Source organism: Eschrichtius robustus, chromosome 6 (assembly GCF_028021215.1).
Source record: "Eschrichtius robustus isolate mEscRob2 chromosome 6, mEscRob2.pri, whole genome shotgun sequence".
In the NCBI taxonomy this organism is placed as follows: Eukaryota; Metazoa; Chordata; class Mammalia; order Artiodactyla; family Eschrichtiidae; genus Eschrichtius; species Eschrichtius robustus.
The window spans coordinates 30,015,955-30,033,771 of record NC_090829.1 but is presented as its reverse complement, the minus strand read 5'-3'; the positions used below and the strand labels follow the sequence as shown (position 1 = coordinate 30,033,771).

At 44.2% G+C, this 17,817-nt stretch overlaps 1 protein-coding gene across 1 annotated transcript in view; it reads right to left on the bottom strand.

Moving 5' to 3' along the window:
- Nucleotides 1-326: 326 nt before the first annotated feature.
- The window catches only part of GYG1 (glycogenin 1), a 37,533-nt gene continuing 20,042 nt past the window's right edge, over nucleotides 327-17,817 (bottom strand). The window contains exons 5-7 of the mRNA XM_068546068.1: nucleotides 16,883-17,009; nucleotides 3,459-3,678; nucleotides 327-1,193 (exon numbers count right to left, since the gene is read on the bottom strand). Of these exons, the coding sequence (XP_068402169.1) occupies nucleotides 1,020-1,193; nucleotides 3,459-3,678; nucleotides 16,883-17,009 (521 nt within the window). The 3' untranslated portion in view covers nucleotides 327-1,019. The remainder of the gene's footprint in view (nucleotides 1,194-3,458; nucleotides 3,679-16,882; nucleotides 17,010-17,817) is intronic.

Below are 17,817 nucleotides of genomic sequence, written 5' to 3'. Positions count from 1 at the left end.
AAGATTGAGTATGTTTAGAGACTGACAATGAACCTATGATGATTTTAAGGTTACAATATTCTAAGATTTGAATACCCACTTCATACAGAACTGTGGGTGACAGATTAATTTGATCTCCCTTTCCTCCATCTATTAGATCCATCACCATCACTGGAGAACACTAGATGCAGATATCTCTTGATATCTAGAAACCAACTTTTAAAGCATATATTTCAGTGTCAAGTTTTACACTGGTTTTTAAAACACAAATTCTACAAATTATGAAAAATTCCCTAATACTATTTTTTCAAGGGGAGTGGGTGCCCCTAATTGAATTAGACAACCAAGATATGTCAATAAATCTTTATTTTTCATACAAGGTGCCACTGTAGGTAACCATCACACTGCTGTTTTCAGATATACAGAACTGAACAAAAAGCATTTTAGCATGCCGCCTTACTGTACATAGAAAACTGGTGAACATCTTCAGACACTAAGACTAGGAAATAAAATGGGTTAACACCATTTGTTGATATGCTTATGAATCACTCAGCAGTGTTATTATAGGTTGTCTTTACCTGAAAGCAGAATTACAATCACTCTGGCAGCCTCTGGGCGATTCTAAAATGCAGGTCTAGTGAAGGGTACAACAAGCAAGCAAGAGACAGGTACTGTGTCCCAATCTGAAGGGAGACTGGTTTGGAGCCTGGCTTGGCACATTTTAAGAGTTGATACAGCCATCTTAACAGCTTAAGATTTGAGTTTCCCTTACCACGTATGTTGGCAATCAGCATAATTGAGAATTTCTGGAATACAAGCTGAGGGTTAAAAAGCAGAACTGTCGTTCATATAACAGAGTTGCTACTTAACTTTTGCCCAGTTCTCACCAGTTGTCCTGCAAAACCCTCCACCCACATCTGATGGATTTTAATGAAAGCCTCTAGCAACTGTAACAGACCTTTCTTAACCCAGCTCTAGATACTAAGTATCAGTAACAAGTGCCTGTGAAGTGGATGTGTCCACGGAAAAGGGCAGTGTTTCTACTGGAGGTAAGTGTCAAGCTTCCTCTTGATGTTGTCAAAGGAATCTGCTCCCATGTAATCAGCCTGGCCCTGTTCCCACCGCTCCTTCCGTTCTTCTGAGGATACAAAAGGCTGTGCCGTAGCCGGGATCTCCCCAAGGGACAGCTGTGATACGGCTCCTGAGACATTTTCCTAGAAAGGGGAGAATAATCAGAGACTCCTTTAGAGCTGAAAGACCATTTTAAAGAATGCAATAAACTGAAGAAGGTGAGAAGAACCAGGATGAATTATCATGCAAGGTAGCAAAAACTGAAAAGTATTACATGAAACAAAACAAGACACAGAAATACAAGGATCATGATATTTTTCCTAACAAAATGAAGACTTCTTGACTCGGTGAAAACATAGGGAGAACAAATTAATTGGGTAGGGTTAATGTTTAAGTTCTGCATACCTTTCTACAGAAGCCACAAGAGAAAGCCAGTGTATAGACCAAGTCTGAAAGCTGCAACAGTTCATTAGAAAGTGTAAGATGGATGGACAAGGGAACACAAGTCTCACGATAAGTTCTTGATCTGTGTGGGCTCAGAAAGGTTGAGAACTTAAACGAAATGGTACCTCAGAAGCTACACTTCAGAAAGAACCTAAGCAGAGAGCCGCACCACATACACAGCTGTCACATTATAGAAGCGAGAGCTAAACGGTTTGAGCCATACACCAAATTTATCTTCCTGTTCAAGCTTATTACCAAGTAGTATCTATTCCTGCAGCTTCTGTTAATTTGCTTAGTTTTGAGTAGGTCTTCATTTCCCATCTTCTCCTTCCCTTGATTCATAACCCTCAGTCCTCGGGTTGTAGAAGGAACAAGGTAAATGTGCAGGAAATGGAGCAAACCTACTCTGCATTAAATTCGATTCTCATTACACACAGGTAGGCAGTTAACTTCAATAGTATCATAAAAGAACATCAAAGTTAGCCTTCAGAAAGCTCTCAGGTGTGATAGTACTGGAAATCTTAGAGAAAAAGGAAGGCAAATGAATACACACAGGTATTGTTTTTAACAGAGAAAATGGTAGAACAAAATGTTTGATTAGCTGTTTTTGTTGCTATACAGATGTGTAGGTGTAAGTATATATGTATTGAAATATCCTGGAATTCCAAGGTATGTGGGTAGATTCCACGGGATTATATTAGAGCTGAGGCAACGCTAAGTCCTTCCCTTGGACTAGTCCTGCCTCTGCCTTCCGCGTGCCGCCGGAATGACACCAGGAGCCTCTTGCAGACTCCTCTGCTCACAACGCTCCTGGTAAGGGCAGCAGTCTCTCAGACCTGGGTGCGAGTCCCAGTTCTGCTGCTGACTAAGGGAAGGTATGTAACTTCTTTAAGCCTCAGTTAATTTTAATATATAAAAAAGGGGATGTTAACAAAAATAATACTTACTTGACAGAGTGCTTATAAGGGTTAAATAAGAATAGACATCTTAAGCACTTACTATGTACCAGGCAATGTTCCAAGTACTGTATAAGTATTATTTCCTGGTCCATATAAAGCAATTAGTGTAAGAATGTAAGTGTTAGTTATTTTTCCCTTTCTCCTTTTTATATTTTGGCACAAGTGCTCATAAGTGAAATGGCTAAAATCTATACCATAGCAAAGAGAAGGATCTCTTATAACCTTACAGTCTCTTGTAATTATAGCAAGGTAATTAACTGATCTGTTAAGACTTGATTATAATTTACCCATTCAGTTTTATTCTTTATATCTTAATATGTAACATAAAAGTTTAATTTCTCATCCTCTTCCAATTCTTCCAAAAGAACAAACCTCAGAGGAAGACCTTTAAAGTCAGAATTGTTACTGTAAATGTTAATGTCATCTTCCTCTTACAGAGAGATTTATTTTTCAAGATCCAATATAACCAGAGGAGTAAAACATGGCAAATCAAAATAATCCTAGAAAAGTATTTGCTGTATGTTCATGTTATTGTAATTTTCACTTGGAATATATTCTTCTACACGGATGGCAAAAATAAAATAGGTGTATTTAAATACTTGCAGTTTCTAAAACATGAAATGGGGCGTTCTTTGTTTTTGTAAACCACTATTTTTTTGGGAATAATCTTACCATCTTAGGACAATGGGCTAAGAATTTTATAGTTATAACATATGGATATATATATATATATATTATATATAGATCTATCTATCTATCTATCCATCTAAACCTCTAAAAACCTTTCCTGTGCTCCCAGGTCTAATGAAATTTGCCACAAAATCTACTTCTGCTCTAATCTTTGCTGATAATATTTCTCCACTCTAAGATGGACATCGCTTTCTTTCCACAAAGTCTTACTTTATCTCTTTGTTCAAAATACCACTGAATATTCCACCTCTACTAGTATACCAAGTTTTAAAAAATACAGCATCAAATTACCTGAAGGAAAAAAACAGAACCTACCACGTGTACGTATGAGCGGGTGTCTTTGACAAGGCCAAACTGCTGAAGCAGAGGTAAAACACTGGTGGTGAAGATGTCCCACCACAGGTTGAGAAACTCTGGATGAGTCACAGTGGGATCATGGGACTCACTTCTGACACTTTTTGTTTGAGGATCGTAAGTATAATTCCACGGTTTGATTCGTCCTAGGAAATGCACAACTTTGGCATTTGCACCAAATCTGCCAAGAGAGCACAAGTTGAGACGGTTAGTGCATTCTGAGCTCTGACAGTTCACCGTCCATCCTGCAGCGGTGGTTGGAAAAAAAGCTGAGCTCACTGAAACAAGTTTAGACTTCTAAAATTATTCAATTATATGTTAAATATACACAAAATCCCAAAGTAGCAGTGGGTCAGTGCAACAACCCAACACTGATCCACCGTGGATACCAGAGGTACAGCCACTGGTTAAACCGTTTGATATTGCCTAGTAAAACTGAAATTGCTCACACTCTACAACCCAGAAGGAAGCTCAGCTCCTAGGCACATACCCTACAGAAACTCTTAACACGTGTGCAGCAGGAAACATAATCAAAATGTTCACAGCAGTAGCACCGTTTGAAATAGTCATAAACTGGAAACAACTGAAATGACTACACTTTAGATTACTGTTCAGCAAGCGTTCATGCCTTTTCCCAGTCTCTACAGGGGGAGTACACTTTCCTGCCTGACTGATATTTGCATGTTTGCATGACTTGCTTTCACCAATGAAATGTGGGCAGGGTGAGAGTGTGCCTTAAAATAGCATTGCTTGTTTCTGTTCAGCCTCCCTGAGAAGCTACAACTTCTGCCAGCGGAAGAATGTACCCTGGGTAGCCTGCTGGTTCCAGAAGAATGAGACAGTCACAACAGATGCGGATCAAACCTGTGGCCTGGCTCCAAACTCAGCTGAGATGATCAGAGCTGTCCCAGACTATTCAATAACATATGAGCAAGAAATACATGCTGATTGTTGAATGTCACTGAAATTTGATGGTTATCCATTCTGTTTTTGTTTTAAGGACAACTTCTGGTATATTCGTATCACAGAATACAATATAGCAGTGAAAATGAATGAACTGTAGCTACCCAGATCACATAGCAAAAGGATGACTTTTTAAAATATGTTGAAAAAAAGAAATTATACAAATACAAATTCAAATAGAAATACATACATATGAATCTACTTACATAAGGACAAAACAAAAAAGAAAGTACTGTTTAAAGCATAGAAAACTGTAATCAATGTAAATCTCATGATATTGGTTATCTTGGGAGGAAAGGGGAAGCTGTGATGGGAAAGATGAAAAGGAGCTTCAAAGATACTGGTTATGTTTCATTCCTTGGGTGGTGAAGGTGTTTTAAAAACTGAACATTTTTGTATATCCTCTTGTATATACACTATATTTCACTAAATACACAACACACTTTTTATATTATCTCATAAATTAAAAAGAGTAAGACTTAAGAATGGTCCTGTTCTGGCTGGGAGGAAATCTATACATGTAAAATGAAATAATGGTAAAGGTGAATATAAGTGCCAAAAGGAAGATGGGAACAGTGAGTGCCCTAGGAATTCAGAAGCAAGGAGGTCACTGAAAGCTAAGGTCAGTGGGGCAGGAGGTGCTGAGATAGAGGATGTGACTGAGATAGAGGATGTGACTGAGATAGAGGTAGATAGAAGCAAGGAGGTCACTGAAAGCTAAGGTCAGTGGGGCAGGAGGTGCTGAGACAGATGATGTGACTGAGATAGAGGATGTGACTGAGATAGAGGTAGATAGAAGCAAGGAGGTCACTGAAAGCTAAGGTCAGTGGGGCAGGAGGTGCTGAGATAGAGGATGTGTAAAATTTGTCCAACAGATAGGAGCTGGGAAGCTGGTGCTAATACAGGGAATTGTAGGCAGGGGGATGCAGGTATCAGGTGAGCATGTGTGTACCAGACTGAGTGTCCTCCAATGAGAGCCAAAGAGGAAGCTTTGATAGGGAAAGGTAAAATGGGACAGATCCTTGGGTGTTGGGCTCAAGTGTCAGATTTTAAGTGGAGTTATCCTATAGGCAACCGAAATATTTGAGCATGACGTACAGATCAAAACAATGCAAACTCTATTCATGTAACTTTTCTTATCTCCTAAAGGTTTTTCTGTTTTTTGTTTTGTTTTTAATGTCACAGACCTGTTATATAGCTATCATTATCTGACAGTTTACTATGTTTGGGGCCCAAATTCTTTCAGTACACATTTGGGAATAATAGTCCTGCCAGGTAAATTTTACTATTGTGTTTTACTATTGTGTTAAATGGAGGCTCCTAGAGGCTAAGTGAGTTGCCCAGAGCCATACGACTATTTAGTGGCAGAGATGGGATTCGGCACAGTTTTGCCCCTCTCTTAAACCTAAGCTGTTACCATCCTACCATGCTGCTACTCCAAAACCATGCAAGAAAATGTAAATGTAAATTACTGTAAATTTCCTCCTAAGGAAAACTAACTATCCTCCAGTGCATTTCTTTTGAAGATGAAGTGGATACTTGATATCCCCAAGCTTACCCTCTATTTTATACACATGGTATATTTTACATGCACACACATACTTGTGCACATATACACACAAGAACTCTCAATGTTATCCTTAAAAGGATAAATCATAATGCTCAAATCTGTGCATAGAGAGGGCTGTCAATTAAATAAGCAACTGTTACGTGTAAGGCACTATGCTGTGGTCAGTGTGCAACCCTAAGAGGCTTTATCCAAACATGGAGATGAGTCATCTACATAAAAATAAGAAACGGTAGCACAAGCAAAGGCAACAAGCCGGGGCCAGCAGGGCAGTGCTGACATGAAGGGCTATGGACATTCCACAGCAATTACTGCAGGTGGAGGATTTCACAAGAGGCTTCAGACGAGGCTGAGAAAGATGAGCAGGATTAAGAGAAGGGCTTTCAACAAACGTTCCAACGGTGATGGGGGAACCCAGCCCAGAGACCTGATACTTGCGTGCTGGTGGGGCGGGGGGTGGGGACGGGAGGGGACAACAGGCCCTGCCTCTTCCTAGTGGTACACGTAAGCCTAAAACCAGAACAGAGCACATGTGAAAGAGGAGGTGCCCCTTCCACCTCCGCAGACACCCACTCCTCCTGCCCTGACTCCCCTGCCTGGAGCAGGAACACTTGCTTGCATGTCCTTTATTAACTGACCAGTAAGTCTCAACCCATGACCTGCCGAGCCTAATTTAAACGTCACACGCAGTCATTACATGAGAGCCATGAGAGGTAGCAACACTAATTAAGATAAAACATGAACATAGCATGAACTTTATTCCCTTCCAGTCCACTCTCCTGACAGTTCACAACCGCTTAAGCAGTAGGCATCGGAACAGCTAACCTGTCTTGAGTACTCACATGTGCCAGGCACTGGTTAACATCTGCATGGTTTACCTCAGTTAATCTCCAGAAACAACTATGCGAGAAAACCAAGGCAGGAAGAAGTTAACTTGTCTAGGATCACGTGGCTGGTGAGTGGCAAGGCTGGGATTCCACCCAAGCAGGCTGGCTCCAGAGCCAAGGTTCTCATCCACAACTAGGCTGTACTTGTAAGACACTCCCAGAATTATAAGGATATCATCTGAGAGTGTCATTTGTTACTCCACGGATTAACTCCCTGCCTACAGACGGTCAATATCAAAGTTGGAAATGAGCCCTGGAAACACCCGCAGTATAGTCAAGGACAGAGAAGCAGAAAGTAATTAATAGGAAAGAAAGCTACAAAGCAAGCAACTTAGCACTGTCTGAAGACTGTTCTCAGAGGGATACCGTTTGCACAAAGTTTAGGGGGGAAGCGGGGAAACAAGAGCAAGAAACAGGTGGTGGTGCATCTTAGGACGCACAATTGGACTGTGCTGGGCAGTGTCTAAGGGCCTTCCCAGAGTGAATGCAGAGGAAAAGCACACGGTCCAATCCACAGTAGAATGCCACCGCAAAGCAGCCAACATGCCCGCACCGCAAGACGGCCCAGTCTCTGCGGGAGGCAGTATCGCACACCTCAGCTTCTGGCTCTGTCTGTGCCCCGAGGTGGCTCAGGGGCCTCTGCCACCTCCCTGGGTACTGGCCTCGTGCCGGGCGGATTCCTCCCCATGTGGCCCGTGGCCTTCTCCTTGCATGTCAACAGGAACACCACTGCGGACGGTCCACACCCTGCATTTCCCTGTGGCTCAGGCCTGGGCTCTACCTTCATGAACCCATGATGCCTAAGTGCTTCTTTAATGCTAAATCACTGTCACCTTCTGTGGCCAGGGGAAGGACCCCCTTTCTCAAAATTACCTTCTTTACCTATTCCACCCTAACAACGTGAAAAATTCTATCCACTGGATAGTCCTTTCATCGACTGAGCAGTCTTGGTTTTAAGAAAGTTCTTTTTTTTTTTTTTTAACATCTTTGTTGGAGTGTAATTGCTTTACAGTGGTGTGTTAGTTTCTGCTTTATAACAAAGTGAATCAGTTATACATATACATATGTTCCCATATCTCCTCCCTCTTGCGTCTCCCTCCCTCCCACCCTCCCTCTCCCACCCCTCTAGGTGGTCACAAAGCACCGAGCTGATCTCCCTGTGCTATGCGGTTGCTTCCCACTAGCTATCTATTTTACTTTTGGTAGTGTATATATGCCCATGCCACTCTCTCACTTTGTCCCAGCTTACCCTTCCCCCTCCCCGTGTCCTCAAGTCCATTCTCTAGTAGGTCTGTGTCTTTATTCCCGTCTTGCCCCTAGGTTCTTCATGACCTTTTTTTTTTTTTTTTCTTAGATTCCATATATATGTGTTAGCATAAGTCTGTTAGAGGTAGAAACTGAGATCTCAAAGGGTTCTAAATGTGGGTCGAACTGCCCTTTCTGCTCAAAGGCGAGGAATTCCTTGGGTGCCAGTAAGATGGGGGGAGGGTGGGGAGGGTTAAGAGGTGAGCAGAACTGCGGCAGGCTGCACGGTGTGATGTACCTTCCCGACAGCTCCCCAAATCCCAGCAACAAAAGAAATCGCAAAATGCACAGGGTGAGAGGTTTCTCGAGAAAATGACTGGGGCCAGGGTACTGAGGGGCAGGCCAGGAAGAGCTCGAGGATTCAGGAGGCTGACGGCAGAGAGGTGCACGAGGGAGGGAGTCAGGAAGATGCTGGGGGCTTACAGGCATCAAACAGAGGCTTCAGATGTCACGGGTTCAGGCTACGGTCAGCCCTATTTCTGCAGAGTAAGGAACAGGAACCTGTTTTTTAGGTACTGAGGCGTTAACCTGAACCTAAGTGCCATCGACCTGACAGACCTGCGGGAATGAACAGGGGTGGGAGAAAAACAAGTTTCAGAGCAAGGACGCTTTACGAGAAGAGCAGGCCTGGTGAGTCACTGCATGTGAAGGTTTTGGTCAGCCCAAGGGCCCCTTGAGGCTGGGAAGAAAGGCAGCTGCTGAGTGGGAACCACGGAGCTCAGACAGAAAGGTAGGAGGAAGTGAAGACAGACTCGGCAGCTGTGCAAAAGGCAGACACCCAGTAGGGCGCCCCTGGTGATCGCCTAAGACTGCCCGGGGCTCCATACCAGGGCCAGCCTTATTAGGCCTAACACTGGCCGCCACGTATGAAAGTTTATGAGTCACACAGTTTATCTAACTACGCTGTCACTATACAAACAGAATGGTGTTTGTTTACACAACAAAGTAGCCTGAACATCCTGCTCCATCAGCTTTCATAATAAAACACTTTGTTTGCCAAAAAGATGAGCAAAAGGTCTTAGTTTTTCCATCTAGAGTTTCCATTAACCTAGATATGGATTTCATGTAATTATTTTTGTCACAATCATGTTCCCTGAGGGATGTTTTTTAAAATCATTTTCTATCACTTCAATCAACTTATTCTTTAGTCATTTACGAAAAATACAAAATAACCATGTCAAAATGAAATAAGTAAGGGCACAGGTCATAAGTAAAAGGGAAAATTACTTCTTGCTTAAAAGAATAATTTAGCCTAAATGCAAACCGGGGGTGGGGCTCTTTCTCAGAGAAGGGTAACCCAGGATATGACTCTGGTGGTATCTCTCTCTCTCTCATCAAAGGCACGACAGTCAGAACTTATGTCACCTTTTTAGTCAAAAGCGAAGCGGCCGATGAACAAGAAGGGGAAATGCTGACGTCAGAAGATTAAGTTCGACTGACCTCAACTCTCAGCAAGGATAACCGGAAGATTCACTGACTCACTGCCTGATTTATCCACCAAATTTTACCAGCCAGGAAAAAAGAAGTCGGGTACATATCACAATTGTCTCTAAATTACTAAGAGCCATTCATTCTGACCCACTAATGGGGATTTGTCTCAGCTTGCATACACCTCTTAAAATAAGTGCTCTAATTTTAACTTGATAGAATCTCAAAAGTGACGTCCAGATCACAAGACATAGTTTGAACCCAAGCCAGCAATAATAGTGCTTATGTTAGCCGTTCAAATAATCCTTGTGACCTGGTGTTACCAAAAGATCAGATAGAATTTTCATGACTAGTTTACCAGTTGAGAAATGCAGCCGGTAACGTGTGGATGAGACTACAGAACTGGTCAGAGCAGAAAAGGAACTAATCCACAACAGTGCACACAGGATTAATTTTAGTTCTCACGAAGCTCTCTGTGTGCAATGTTCAATCAGGTACCAAGGAAGAGAGATGCAGCACCGCTGGTGCGACCCTTCCCTGGGAAACATGGCAGCCATGCCAAACATCCTCTGCCCATTTCAGTGACTCATGTTCTCTGATCCGCGGCCACTCACTCTCGTACCTTCTCAGGCTCCCTTTTATACACGAACCTTTCCCCACGGCCAATCAGCCACCTCTCCTCTCTCACCAAAAAATTCCTCTTCTTACCCACTCACAGTCTAAATCAAGAGTCATAAACCCAAGTGCTCAAGGGGTGGGCTGTTCATGCAGAGAGTGGACCTGGTGAGGGGGGTCCCTGGGGCAAGTGCTTTTCCTATCAGCAGAAGACAGCTGCTACCTAGCAGCAAACAACGGTGGCCTCCAGGGACCCACCTGGTTTTTCCTTGCCTTTCAAGCTAAATAACCCTCCCAACTGTGTCCTGGAAATCACAAAAACAACAGTACTCAAACCCAGACTTTAATAACCGCAACTTGGACCTAGTCAACTATGCCAACCTACCAGGTTGGCCTCTGGTCACAAAGTAGCAGGGAAAGCCTCATGATGCCAGGCCACTAGGGAGACTTTCCCAGGGGTGGTGTGTCATCCTTGGTCTCTCCGGGCTGACTGCTCGCTCATTCATTCACTCATTCATTCAACCAAAAAAATACAGCCACCTACCTGCATCTGTGCCCACACAACCAACCTAGCTCTTACCTGAAGCCAACCTCTCCACTTGTGCACTAGGACGCATCCCCTTTCACCTAGTCGAGGACGTCACTCAGCAAGTCTCCCTCCAGATTTCTGCATTACTAGTGCTCTCTCCCTCCCTCCTTGATCATTCCCATCAATACAACAAACATGCTGTAACTTCTCCCATCTTTAAATAACCACCCCCTCTCTTGATCCTACACCCCCATCCAGCTACCAACCCACTTCCCTTCTCCCTTTTAAAGAAAATGCTTCAGAAGAGTTCCAATTCTCCATTCTCTTGGACCTGCCGCAATCAGGCTTCGTCCTCCACCGCTCCACCAGGAATGCCCCTGCCCAAGTCACCGCTGACCTCCACATTCTAGGTCCAGGGCCACCTCTCAGCTGTCCTCTTACCTGACCTATCACAGCATCTGACACAGAAGGATCGCTTCCCCTTCCTGAAACGCTTTCTTGCTTGGCTTGTGCAACACCTCACTTTGCTGGGTTTCCTCCTGCCTTGCTGTTCTCGGTCTCTTGTTCCTGTTGCTCCACATTTCCCTGTCGCAGGGCCCAGTCTCCAGGACTCTTTTCTATCATAACCACTCTCTTGGTTATACCATCTTGTCTCCCGGCTATAAATATCACTTATATGCTGACACTTCCATAGCTATGTCTCACCCAGTCTCTCTCCTGAACTCCCAACTCCTGTAGCTACTTACCTCTTCCACATTTTCACCAGGATGTTTAATACGCACCTCAAACTTAATACACCTGATACATCTCTGGTCGGTCCCTGCCCCTGCGAACCTGCTTTGCTCACAATCCTCCCCATCTCAGGAAACGGCAGCTCCTTTACTCCACCCGCTTAGGTCCCATACTTGTAACAGTCATCTTTGACATTCTTCTCCCACATCCCACCAAAGGTCTGACTTTTCAAAAGAGCTTGGAAATCTGCATTTCATGTGAAATTGCCTCATTTTTAAGCATAAACAACTGAGAAAAACAAGAAAGAAAACTATGCAAGGAAAACGAAATATATCTGTGGGACAAATACAGTCTGCGGCCCACCAGCTTGAGACCTCTGTGGAGGGTGCGTCTTCCACTCAATCCCCACGCCTCTTCCCCTCCCACGAGCTCCCTCTCCTGCTGAGATGGCATTTCTCAACCCGACTCCTGCCCATGAGATGTCACTCCTCGTGCCCTCTGTGCCTATTGTCAGACCAGCCTCTGAAGGCTGGGATGGCTCTGACGTGGACCCTTCCCCCTTCGTGATGAGGACCCAGGTCGGGAAGCAGAATAGGCAGCATCAGTAAGCTCTGAGGACAGATGATCTGATACATGCTTAGAGGTGAAGTCACAATGAACCAATGGCCATGCTGAGAAATGGGGCGCCTGGGGCCTGACAAGCATCACTAACACCCAGAAAGAGGAAGAAGACATCCGTGAAACCACAGACTTGATTCTTCAACACTCAAACCATGATGGGACGCAATCAACCTGCATTTGCCAGGCTGATTAGACTACAACGTCCTCGTTCATTTTTGTGGTCCTCAGTGAGCAGAATGCGAGGCACCCTCTACATGCTTCAGGTTGAATGAACAGTGGCTGGACCAACAAATGGCTGAAAAAATAAAAGCTACACAAACTACAACTCCTCAGGGCTTTAGGTGAAGACGTAGGAGTGTGAAAAGAAATGAACACAGAAAATGTATGGCTTCAATGACAATAGTCCCAAAGAGAGATTAAGCCAAGGGTGTCTCAGGGATCAAGGAAAAACAATCAAATCAGAAATACACAAGAACAACAGAAATTAGGACACTAAAGGTTCAATTTCGCTTTTGGAAAATATTGATTTTAAAGAGGTTTGATAAGGTCTAGTGAATAAGCCACATTCCTGGGAAAGAAATAATAGATATGAATATCCTCAGGAACGTTTAAAGCAGTAAACAAATGGAAAAAATATATTTTGGGCTTCTAGATCTAGTTTCTGAGATTCTACCAAGCTAGGTCTCAGATCATACTTAAACTCAAGTAAAAGAGTAAGTTAAAATATTTATTTGGAAATTATTTGGTAAATCAAGCTTTGTAGTCAATCAATTTGACCAATTAATTTGTATGGCCGTTTGAGGCAATACCAGAGAATTCTTTACCTTTGCTTTAGGCCCATTTATATAGCATGATATGACAAACAGCTTTTAGTCAGTGGATTTAACAGAAAGTAAAAATGGAACTAAATGGCTGATTTTAAAAAGACTAATGAGATTCTGCCTAACATTATGCACAAGCCAAATTCTATGCTACATGGATAAAACAGGCCCTCCAGATGGAGAAAACATAAAGAAATGAATATTAACTGAGAAGATGCTATTTCCCAAACATTATGCTAGGCACTTTCAGAAATATTACTTCATTAAGAAATGCATTTATGAGCTTGTCTCTCAACGCATATATTACAAACTAACTGAAAAGTTACTAAGCCAAGCATTTTAGTTCTCAAATTAGGCTGTGTTTAACAGGATCTTCTATTACAGAAAATATTACTAATTTTGTTTTTCAGAAGCTATGTTTGAGTATCCACTCAAAGTGCTAAAACTAATAAGTGTGTTTTCCTTTGTGTTTTGTTCCGTCCAAGTGGTATGTAGAGAAAGGCTTTAGATATGCTATGTCCGCGGCTCCAATTCATGTTAAATTTGATTCACGTCAGGCCATCCTTTAGCAGAAACTTCAGGTAACAGCAAGAGGCTACGCCGGTCTAAGATATCCAAGGAGCTAAGATTCTGGGGCATCTAAATACTGTCCCGGTGATCTCATGGCACATGGCTGCTAGAAGTTGGTGAGGCAAATTCTCGACTCCTTCCGCGAAGCCTCTAAACCACTCCTTGGTCTCGTTCTACCTGCCACCACCTGTGCTATCCTGGGGAAGGCCAGCACACCACAGAGCCACTCGGTCCTGGAGGCCGCCAAGGTTACCCTGAGTCCCACAGTGGGACTGTGAATTCACGCTGAGGTCCCAGCAGTGCACAGGGCTCTTGGTTGAGTAGCCATGGCAGCCCAAATGTTCATGACCGTCTACTTCAGCTTAAAATTTTTGGTTAACTTGAATTTTATGTTAACTCGAAACAAAAAAGAAATGTAACTGTCTGCCTTTTCAGCCCTTCCCAATTGTAAAAGAAACGTAAGGAATAATGTCTCTGGAGACAGATATCTGCAAGACAAACAAAAGGATTCTCTGGCAAAGGGAAGGGAAACCGAGTTCTGTGATCTCGTTTCCATATTCCTAAATAGGCAGCAATGGGGTGAGGCCGAGGCATGGCTTTGAGACGCTTCATCACCAAACTGTACGAGCTGACACCCCCCAGGGCGAGCTGCACTGAGGCAGCATTAACTCCCGTCAGGCCACACGCCAGCTGACGTGTAGCTAATGCTGGAGCTGCTCCTGACCTCCCAGTGCGTCATCTCCACTACGGTTACATGGCAGTACACCAAGCAGATTTCCAAAATGCGCACTCATTTCTTGAGCCAGGAAGAAGAAACCATCCTAACCATTTTGCTGGGAAATTCACTTAGAGGATATAGAAACCGGGTTCCTGAGAGAGGGGGGCCGAGGTTCCAGCAAATAAGTCTGTCTTGCCCCCAAATAACTTAACTCTGCTCCACCTGCTTCTTGCTCTTTGTCAAAATAAAATAAAGGCAAGCAGGGTCTGTACAAACCAGGCTATCACTAAAGGGACAGTATGTTCAACTTCGGTAGTAAGGTGAAAATCAGAGGGAGTCCCAATGAGCCATAGGGGAAATGGGGCCACATTACATGAAAAACACGAATCTTTAAACTCTATGTCAACGCTGTTTGGGAACTGAGCCCAACAGGGAGGATGTCAGATTCACGTCTCCCCAACAGAGTCGTCTCAGCACACAAGCTCGCTGGGCAGGCTGGAGTGGAATGAGGGGTAGAAATGCTCACACCACTAATGAGTCTACCTCCTTTGCACGTTCACCTTTTTGCTTGCTCAGCTGAATCTAGTCAATTAAATTAAGCAACTGCCCTCTTATAGACTAATTCAGTTCTAGAAGGTCAAGCTACCACGGTCTGCAGGAAGGCTGTTCAAACTGGCAGGGTTAGTTATGAGGCAATAAGGATCATAAAGAATTTCAGGCCCATAGAGACTAATATACTTAGTGAAGTGAGTCAGACAGAGAAAAACAAATACTCTGTGTTATCACCCATATATGGACTCTAAAAAAATAATACAAATGAATCTATATCCAGAAGAGAAACAGACTCACAGACACAGAAAACAAACTTATGGCTACCAAAGGGGAAAGGGGAGGTGGAGGGACAAATAGGAATTTAGGATTAACAGATACAAACTACTACACATCAAAAAGATTAGCAACAAGGTATAGCACAGGGGATTATACTCACTATCTTGTAATAACCTATATTGGAGTATAATCTGAAAAAAAAGTAACTGAATCACTCTGCTGTACATCTGAAACTGAAAAAAAAAAAGAAAAAAAGAGTCAGGCCACACTTCCAAGCAAGACAGGCTTGTACTTTAGAAGGCCGAGGACCAAAGGAGAAAATAATGCTTCTCCTATTCCATCCCCTGATAGTGAATCCCGTTCTGCTTGCGTTACACAGACCACAGCTGGTATGTTTGAGAGTTTGCCTGTTTTGTTCTGGAAAGGGAAGAGAATCAAGAGGCTGTAACATGTCAGAGACATATGCCAAGACAACAGGGAGGGAGGAAAGAACACAAGATACTTGTCCTCTTTATCTGGGGGACGCTGACAGAGTCTGCCCACAAAAGAACTGAAAAGGAAACATGTCTGCCACAAAAAGCCAGGCATGCTCGTTAACGGTGGGGCAGGGCTTCTGGAGAAGGACTTTGGATAATGAAATAGGAGGAGTGAGAGGCCCTTTGTTTTCTGCTCACTCGGCCGCGTGCCCATGCGGGATGGAGATCAGACAGCCCAGCCCAACTCAGCGAACAGCGTCACTGCTCACGGCTGTCTCTCAGGATCCATCTGACAGCTTGGCCTCCGCTCACGAAACCTGAATCATCTTCTTGGTTCCACACAAATGAGTCAGAGGCTAAAGGACAGGGCCCAGGCCCTCACAGTGAGACAAGCGCTGTTACTAGGCTCTATCAGTTGCTGAATTAGAAATGCACCAGGAACGGTGCAAAATAAGCACGCTGCCAAAACCAACATACATCCACCGAGCATTTTATGCGTCTGAACTCACTCCATCCTGACAGCCCGACGAGGAAGGGACTATTTCCCGCCTCATTTTGCATACCAGCAGACCTGAGGCCCAGAGCCTAAGCCACGCGGTAGGGAAATGGTAGAGTGAGGACACGTGCCTTGCCTCTCTGGCTGAGGGATCACTCGTATTGCTAGACCACCTCCCAAACACAGAGGACCCATCACTTGCTACCTACTAAGGGTAGGCCAGGCTCTCTTCTTACCTCTTCACATGAATGCCTCACAATAACCTCTGGAGGACACTGAGGCAGAGGGTTCAGCAACAAGCCCAATGTCCACTACCCTGCAAGTTCAGTAACTAGTGAGCACCCAGGAAGTGGCTTCTTCAGGATGTCAAGTGAGGCAGCCCAGCTCCACAGGCCCTGCTACTGACCTTGACACCACACTGCTGCTAGCATCTTGCGTCATCCGCACCACAACCACGGAGGGCGCTGATCACACCCTCCTCTTACAGAGCTGAGGCGCAGCAGGTGGTATGAGGCAGAGGCTGGGTTTGTGCCCAGTCAGTGTTCTTGATCACGACACACAGATGATTCATCAGAGGGCCAGGTCCCCCAGGAACCGAGGGGAACCTTTTCCCACAGGCAGCTAAGTGCCCTCTGGGTTACTCCAAACATAAAATGATGAATAACATCACGGCCCCTTCCCATTACAGTCAAGTTTCTTACAAGAGAAAAGACCTCCCCCAAAGCCTTCACCTGTTATTGCCCAAAGAATGATGAGGCACCCCAAAAATCTTAAACCCCAGCCCCCTGCCCTCACTGCCCCCCAAGAGAGTTAAACCCTTTGCACTTACGCTTTAAATGCTGGGAGGTAGGAGTATATAGAAACGCTGCTTAGGTTATAAATAAATGGCAGGTGTTTTCTGATATCTGCTGTTGCCCAGCTGCTAAAAAACGTGTTCAGTAAACCCTGGTCCCCACCTGGAAGAAAAAAATGCATTACAGTCACAGACTTCAAGGACAGGTCAACAATTTTATAGGAATATATAACTGGACCTTTACAAACAGGTACTAATTCCTTTTTTTTTGGCCACGCCGCACGGCTTGTGGGATTTTAGTTCCCTGACCAGGGACTGAACTGGGCCCTCAGCAGTGAGAACACGGACTCCTAACCACTGGACCGCCAGAGAATTCCCACTAATTCTATTTTTAAAATAATAAATTCCGGGGCTTCCCTGGTGGCGCAGTGGTTGAGAATCTGCCTGCCAATGCAGGGGACACGGGTTCGAGCCCTGGTCTGGGAAGATCCCACATGCCACGGAGCAACTGGGCCCGTGAGCCACAATTAGTGAGCCTGCGCGTCTGGAGCCTGTGCTCCGCAACGAGAGAGGCCGCGATGGTGAGAGGCCCGCGCACCGCGATGAAGAGTGGTCCCCACTTGCCGCAACTAGAGAAAGCCCTCGCACAGAAACGAAGACTCAACACAGTCATAAATAAATAAATAAATAAATAAATAAATAAATAAAAGAACGTGAATTTCTAAAAAAAAAAAATAATAATAATAATAAATTCCATGTTAGACCTCCTAAGGATATTTTAGCAGGTGGCCATTTCCCTAAGTTAATTCATTAATTGAACAAATATTGATTGAGCAGCTACTACGTGCCAGACACGGCACCAGGCGCTGGACAGTCAACCGTGAACAGCGACACAGTCGGTCATCATGTCTATGACAGTCTGGGCGGAGTGGGGGTGGGAGGCACTGCTATCAGCGAATCCAGAGTCAACA